Raw genomic sequence first — 8,588 nt, 5'->3', positions numbered from 1 at the left:
ATTTAGCATAAATCAAGTTTATGTGGTAATATAACAGCTTCTGAGAGGAAGTGTCAACTCTATAAGTAACTGAAGCCCTCAAGGTCACATACACCTCTGCAACTGAGGGAGTCCCTAGTCTAATACCTACTATTCTCTTATTATCTTCAGATAATTTGATAATTAAATTATTTGAATGGTATCCCAAAGAACTACAAATCTCCAAGGAAAGATTTTCATTCCAATAAGTGCATTCTAAAGAATACTGCTTATAAAGATGTTAAAATAAAAATTAAAAAAAATAAAGAATATTGCTTAGACAAAAAATAGATTTATAAAGGGAACTTGGAATTTTTAAAATACCGTTGCATTGATTTTCTTCAAATTTCCTGGGTGCAGAAATAATCTTTTACTGGAAGAAAACTGTCACTTTGTTGAGAATTTAAGGGAGAAAGCCTATGATCTGAGATTAGATTAGCCTTAAGATCTAACCCCAAATTTTCTGCACTTGCTTAGTTTCTTTTTTTGTAATATTTGGATAATCCCCACCATAGGATTTTTGTAAGAATTTATGAGTTCAGTCAGAAGGGCACAGAGATGTTTCTGGAAGTAACATCACGATGGCTGCCCAAGAACAGCCCCAAGTTCAGTTCAAACTTGTATTGGTTGGTGATGGTGGTACTGGAAAAACTACTCATACATTCATGAAACGTCATCTGACTAGTGAATCTGAGAAGTATATAGCTACCTTGAGTGTTGAGGTCCATCCCCCTGTGTTCCATACCAACAAAGGACGGATTAAGTTCAATGTATGGGATACAGCTGGTCAGAAGAAATTTGGTGGACTAAGAGATGGCTATTATATTCAAGCTCATTGTGCCATTATAATGTTTGATGTAACATCGAGAGTTACTTACAAGAACATGCCTAACTGGCATAGAGATCTGGTACGAGTGTGTGATAACACCCCCATCATGTTGTATGGCAACGAAGTAGATATTAAGGACAGAAAGGTTAAGGCAAAGTCAATTGTCTTCCACCGAAAGAAGAATCTTCAGTACTACGACATTTCTGCCAAAAGTAACTACAACTTTGAAAAGCCCTTCCTCTGGCTTGCTATGAAACTGATCAGAGACCCTAACTTGGAGTTCATTGCCATGCCTGCTCTCACCCCGCCAGAAGCGGTCAAGGACCCAGCCTTGGCAGTGCGGTATAAGCATGATCTAGAGGCTGCTCAGACAACTGCTCTCCCAGACGAAGATGATGACATGTGAGAAAGTGAAGCTGGAACCCAGAGTCAGAAGTCTAGTCTTATAGGCAACTGTTCTGTGATGTCAGTGGTGCAGTGTGTTTGCCACTTTATTATATAGCTAAGCAGAGTATGTGCTTAATCTTTGGGATGCTAAATGAGATGAATGGGCTTCGGAGTGAATGTGGCAGTTAAAAAAAAAAAAACCTTCATTTTTTGGACCTGCATATTTAGCTGTTTTGCAACACAGTTGTTTCCTCCTTGAGCTTCAAATATAAGACTGTTGTCACATCACTATATTCAGTGGCAGAATCTTGTTTTCTACTGTCATTCCCATTCCTTTTCATTTAGAATCAGAATAAAGTTGTATTTCAAATAAAAAAAAGAATTTATGATATTTTCATGAGAAATAATAAATATAAATATAACAAATAAATGTAATAAAAATAATCAACAAATATAATATCAAATATAAAGTATATAAGATTGTGACTGGTACCACCTAAGATTTTTTAAATCTGTAATTATAGTTCTTCATAGCTTGAAGCTGGATAGGACTAGACAGAAAGCCCTGCAGATGGGGTTTTGTCTATTTAACTGGTTGTTATCTTCAACTCTAATTGGCAATTTCTCTGACTCTCTCCTACCTGGTCTATCTACACCCATGACTTGATTCCTTTTTCTCCTGCCTTTCATGATTTCTGATAACCCTTTCCACCACTGCTCACCCTTCTCTCTATTCCCACTCCCAACACACCCAAGGAAAGCTTTTCTCATCTGGCCTCAGCCATGCTCACTTGTAAAGCCCTCTGCTGCCCCCTATCAGTCATTGTGAGGGAATACCCACAACCTCCAGATAAATTCTCTCCCTCCCAATAAATCATGAATATTCGGTTTGCATTGAGTTCCAGTAAAAGGAAGGTTAACCTGAATTTTACAGTAGCAAAAATATAGAAAACCTACTGTGTTTTATGCATTTTTATGGGTAGACAGTGCCACTTTATCTTGGAATACATTTTTAAGGTAGTAGCAGAGAGTGGAAGTGAGACTCCTAATTCAAGCATACCCTTTAATTACAAAGAAGTCAGGGCTTTTTGATGAATTCCAAGAACATATTCTTGAATGGCCTTGGATCTATTTGAGCTGCTATAACAAAATATAAAATACCATAGCCTAGGTGGCCTAAACAACAGACATTTCTCATAGCTCTGAGAAACTGGGAAGAAGATCAGGGTGGCAGCAGTTTTGGTGTCTAATGGGAGCCCACTTCTTGGTTCATAGACAGCCATCTTCTCACTATGTCCTCACATGGTTGATGGGGGCCTCTTTTATAAGGGCACGAATTCCATTCATGAGGGCTCTGTCCTCATGACCTAATCACCTCCCCAAAGCCTCACTTCCAAGCACCATCACACTAGGGATTAGGTTGCAACAAATGTATTTGGGGGGACAAAAACATTAAGTCTATAGCACCTTTTGACTAAGTGAAATAATGATAAATTGGTATTATGTAAAGCCTGTTGAATTTGTAGCTCAGTCCTTCCCTCCAAAAAAGAGACAAAAGAGAGAATGAGAGAAAATCATGCAGAACAGTGATTAAGAAATTTGAAATCAAACAGATGTGATGTTGATCTTCCTGAAAACCAGCAACTTTGGACAAGTTACTTAAACTCTCTATACTGGATTTTCCTCTAGTAAATGGAAATAATAACAATACCAACTTCATAGCATTATTGCAAGTATTAAATGTGATAATATATTGCATGGCCTTCATCATAGTGCCAGGACATAGCTCTATTATTATTTTAAATGATCTTCAGGAATTTTTATCTGGCTTTTATGGAATCTGATGGGTGGGTAGAAACCACAGAAATTTATGGTTATATTGAGTAAGGCCTATCAGACACTGCTCTACCTAGAAGCTATAGTATCTGAACAAAGAGCAAATAATTCTGAAATGTTTTGAGATATTACCTTATAATACTCTATTTGAGTTTTAAACTTATTATTCATTTAAAACACTTGCTAAGGTAATCAAACGCCCTTAGTATAACAAACAGCATGATCTTTTTTTTGTGATCATATCAGAATTTCTGGCTCCTTTATGAAGAAAGGGAACCAATTTTGAGACGGATGTTTTGTGGGAGTGTTTATTATGTTTACAAATATCTTAGTTATAAAACAACAGAGCCAGGAAACCTCTCCGAATAAGCAGGATGGTGGGGTTTATAGAGCTAATGTAGCGATTAGAGCCACACTAACAGAATTGGGAGAGGAACCAGTTAGAGTTAATGTGCATCAAGTGAGTTTTCCATCAAACTTCTGTCTCTTTATGCCAGATTCACTCTTTTTACCATTTCTATACCAGGTGATTTTTTTTAAATATTCAAATGGATATCATCCAGCACATACCTCAGGATATTTGCAGGACTGCTTTTTTCCCCCTTTATCCTTGTTCCCAGATTCCATACTTCTGGTTCCTCACTGGAATCCCAGTCAATGGGCTCCTCTGTATTTCCTTTTCCTGACTTTCACTCAACATTTGGTCTTTAACTTTTCTACCCAGTTGTAAATTTCGTTTACAACCCAGGGTCTCAGGCCCTGTAACTCCTACTTTCACTCAAAGCCAGACTGACTCAACCCTCCTCTTCCTTCAGAGGAGCACAGATAACAATAAACTCAAGATGACGTTATTAAATATCGTGTGATAGACAAGGACAGAAAGAATGTTGCAAATAATTCCTATGCAGTCATTACCCTTGTACCAGTAACTTTTAAAATTTACAGCAAACTACACAGTGTTACAGGGAACATGCCCAAGTTTAAGATGAATCCCCTGTCCTAGAGGAGTTCACTGTCTTATTTGGGAGATTTGATATAAGCATAGAGAAGCTGAAAAAAAAAATCCATAGAGTATTTAACTAAGATTTCAAGACAACTCAAAATTTCTGCTTCTGGCCAGATGTACACACCAGCCTGAAACAACAAAAATGACAAAATATTTTTTAAATTGTTTTCATGACATGGGATATCAGGCAATAAAGGACAGTGATCACTGAAAGACAGAAAACAAGTAAGGTGATATCTATAGTTGCTCTAGTTTACTTCCTTAAGAAAGTTTCAAATCATGGTGCAAGTAGAGGGTATCTAAGCAGAGCAGAGTGTACCTTGTAACTTGAGGAGATAGAGGTAAAAGTCTGTGAAGAAGGTTCTTAGGACAGTGAACCAAAGAGAAGAAGGATATACAGAGAAAGAATTCCTAAGCTTGCAAAGGGACCCCTCAGTGTTCAGCTGAGTAATAATCAGCAAGTGTATGTGAGGAAACTTTCTGAAGCTGAGCAGAGTCACACAAAAGGATTAGAGGGGATAATGCCCAACACTCACACAAGGCCAGGTATAGTGTCTGTTCCCACCAGCCAAAATGAAAACCCTCATGATTCACTGAGTTTTGGGTAGACTACAAAGAGGGGTCTTGTATTATTAGTGGAGTAATTCTCCTTAGACTGAGCACTGCTACAGTTACACCTAACAAATCGTAAGTAAATGCAAGAGCTGAAGAAACCAAACCCTTCAAAATTAATGTATTCCAGAACAAAATACAGGAATATTTATAGTAATAAAAAAGTATTTTTTCTAAATTAAAAAAAAAATTATTCCTATAAACACCAAACAATGTAGTATTTACAACAGATGGAATCCAGTAACAAATTACCAGACCAAAAAAACAAGGAAAATAAATTTTTAAATGTAATAAATCAAAGATGACTCAAAATTGATGCGTATGTTGAAATTAGAAAACAAGGACATTAAAACAGTTATTACAGCTATATATCATACATTCAGAGATTTAAGTAGAGAGGACAAAGAGAGAGAAAGAAATCCAAATCAAACCTTTAAAGGAGAAAATGTAACATTTGAAATGAAAATAGACTGGATAAGATTAAGAGCAGGCTAGACATTGAAGAAAAAAATATTAATGAAATTAAATACGTAGCAATAAAACTACCCAAAATGAACTAAAGAGAAGCTTTTTCAATGAACAATGCCTCCATGAAGTGTAGGACAAAATCAAGCAGCCCTAATATATGTATAATTGGAGTCTCTGGGTTTGGGGGATGATGGAAGTGGTGGAAAAAAATACTTGAAAAAAATAATGGCTACAATTCTTTAAAATTTGCTGAAAACTATAAACCCATAGAGCCAAGAATTTTAGAAACCCCAAACACAAGAAACTGAAGAAAATATGCCAAGGTATGTCATAATTAGACTGCACAAAATCAGTGATAAAGAAAAAATATTAGTCAGAGGGAAAAACGTTGTATTACATCCAAAGAGACAAAAAATAAGAATGACAGCTGATTTCTTGTCTGGAAAAAATGCAAGCAAAAACCCAGTGAAACAATATCTGTCAATCTAAAACTCTATACCTAGTGAAAATTTCTTTCAAAAAAGAAGATGAAATAAAGACTTATGCAGAAAACTGAAAGAATTTGTCACCAGCAGATCATTACTACAATAAATGTTTTTTTAAAAAGTCCTTCAGGGAGAAAGAAAATGATACCAAGTAGAAATAAAGATCTACACAAGGAATAAAGAGCACTAAAAATGGCAATTAAATGGGAAAATATATTATTCTTATTATTTTAAATATATTTTAAAAGACAATTGTTTAACAAAAATAATAGTAAGATTAAACATGGTTGGGGTTTCCCTGGTGGTGCAGTGGTTAAGAATCTGCCTGCCAATGCAGGGAACATGGGTTCGAGCCCTGGTCCAGGAAGATCCCACATGCCGCGGAGCAACTAAGCCCATGAGCCACAACTACTAAGCCTGCGAGCCACAACTACTGAGCCCGAGTGCCATAACAAAAGAAACCACCGTAATGAGAAACCCACGTACCAAAACAAAGAGTAGCCCCCACTCGACGCAACTAGAGAAAGCCCATGCACAGCAACGAAGACCAAACACAGCCAAAAATAAAATAAATAAATTTTTTAAAAAAGAATAAACATGGTTTATAACCATTGTAAAATTAGACAGGGAGGATAACCACAAAAGATGGACAGCGAGAAAAAGATGTATACCATTGAAAAGTTCATAAAATGTTCATGAAGTGGTATAATTTTACCTGAAGTTAGAATGTGATAAGTTAAAGATATATAATATAAAACCTAGCAAATACTATAATAAAGAGCTCTATCTAGTTAAGTCAACAATATAGGTAAAACAGAATCATAATATATTAAGTTAATCCAACAAAAAGAAGATAATGGGGGAAATAAGGTATAAAAAATGGATGAGACAAACAGAAAGCAAATAGCAAGATGATCAATTTAAACCAAAATATCAATAATTACAGATAGACTTTTTTTAAAGACACAACTATATACTGCTACAAGAAACATGCCCTAAATATAAAGAAACAAATAGGTTAAAAGTAAAAATATGAACAAACATATACCATATTAACATTAATCAAAAGAAAGCTGGAGTGGTGACATTAATAATCAAAGTATATTTAAAAGCAAAAATTACTAGTAGGGATAAAGAAGATAATAATAATTATAAGTGAGTATTAATCAATAGGTATAACATTCCTAAATATTTATGCACCTAAAAACAAAGCTTCAAAATATATGAAGCAAAAACTAACTGAACTTGCAGGAGAAACAGAAAATCCCACAATTACAGTTGGATATTTCAACCCCTCTTCCAATAATTTATAGAACAAATAGACATAAAATAAGTGAAGATTTTAAAGATTTGAATAATACCATTAGCCAACTTGACCTAACTAATTAACATTTACTGAATACTTCACCAAACAACAGTAAGATACACATTCAAGTGCACACTGAACTTTTACCTATATAGACAATATTCTGGGCAACAAAATAAGTCTCAATAACTGGAATAGGATCCAGGTCATAAAAAGTATGTTGTTTTAATCACAGTGTAATCAAATTAGAAATCAATAATAGATTGATAAAGATAAATAAAGACCTTAAGAAAATCCCAAGCTAGTTGGAAACTAAAAAACACGTTTCTGAATATCCTATGGATCAAAACAGAAATCAAAGAGGATATCAGAAAGTATTTTAAACTGGGTCAAAGTGAAAACACAACATATCAACATCTCAAAATTTGTGGTACATTGATTAGTAGGAAATTCATGGCACTAAACACCTATTTTAGAAAAGACGGAATGGAGTCAACTCAATGACTTAAAGTTCCACCTTAAGCATTGAGAAAAACAAGAACTCAAATTAATTAAACTCAAAGTAACTAGAAAGAAAGCAATAATAAATATCAAAGTAAAAATGAATGAAATAGAAAAAAAGGGAAAAAATAGAAAAATGAAATTGAACCAAAAACTGGTTCTTCGAGATTAAATTGGTAAACCTCTACTCAAACAAACCGGGGCAAAAAAAGACAAATTAACAGCATCAAATGAAAGAAGTAACAACACTATAGAGTCTACAGATATTAAAGGACAATAAGGAAATATGAAAAACTTTATGCCTTGAAACACACAAACTACTAAATCTCACACAAGAAGAAACAGATATCCTGAGTACTCCTATACCTATTAAAGAAACCAAATTTGTAGCTAATACCTTTCAACAAAATAAACCCCAAGCCCAGATGACTTCAATGGTTATTTCTACCGAATTTTTAAGGAAGAAATAATATCAATTCTATAAATACCCTTCCATAAAATTGAAGAAGAGGGAATCCATTCCACCTCATTCTATGAGGCCACTGTTAGTCTGATACCAAAACATAACAAAGTCATTACAAGAAATGAAAACCAATGACCAATATCCCTCATGAATATTAGTGCAAATATTCTATAATAAATAAAAATTTAACTAATAACATACAACAATATACAGAAAGGATAATATATTATTACCAAATGGGATTTATCCCAGGGATGAAAGGTTAGTTTGACAATCAAAATATGAATCAATATAAAAATTTTTTAAGAATCAATATAATTCATTATTTTAACCAAAAAATACATGATTATCTTAATAGATGAAGAAAAAGCATTTCCTAAAATCCAACACCCATTCCTGATTTTTAAAAACAAATTCTCAGCCAAATTGCAATAGAAGGCGACTTCCTGAATCCAAATAAAGGGCATCTATCAAAAACTTAGAGCTAATATACTTAATAGGGATAAAATAGACTCTTTCCAAATATCATGAGAAATACAAGAATGACCACTCTCAGCATTTCTCTAATACATTGTACTTAAGGTTCTATTTACTATCATAAGGCAAGAAAAAGAAACAAAATGAATGCAGATTGGAAAGGAAGAAGTAAAACCCAGTACCTGTGAATGTGATCTTAT

General features: G+C 34.3%; 1 protein-coding gene across 1 annotated transcript; it reads left to right on the top strand.

The window, feature by feature from the left end:
• Positions 1-599: 599 nt before the first annotated feature.
• LOC112391136 (GTP-binding nuclear protein Ran-like) lies at positions 600-1,253 on the top strand. Its single transcript, XM_024732326.1, has one exon. It carries the CDS (start codon positions 600-602, stop codon positions 1,251-1,253), a length of 654 nt encoding a protein of 217 aa, XP_024588094.1.
• Positions 1,254-8,588: the final 7,335 nt, after the last annotated feature.

The sequence above is a fragment of the Neophocaena asiaeorientalis genome, unplaced genomic scaffold, assembly GCF_003031525.2.
Source record: "Neophocaena asiaeorientalis asiaeorientalis breed wild unplaced genomic scaffold, Neophocaena_asiaeorientalis_V1.1 scaffold18, whole genome shotgun sequence".
NCBI lineage: Eukaryota > Metazoa > Chordata > Mammalia > Artiodactyla > Phocoenidae > Neophocaena > Neophocaena asiaeorientalis.
Note: the sequence above shows the minus strand (reverse complement) of the source record. Positions and strands in the feature narration are given on the sequence as shown.

Bases quoted from the DNA above. Each gene is read 5' to 3' on its own strand.
- LOC112391136 (XM_024732326.1), top strand. From the start codon at position 600: ATGGCTGCCCAAGAACAGCCCCAAGTTCAGTTCAAACTTGTATTGGTT.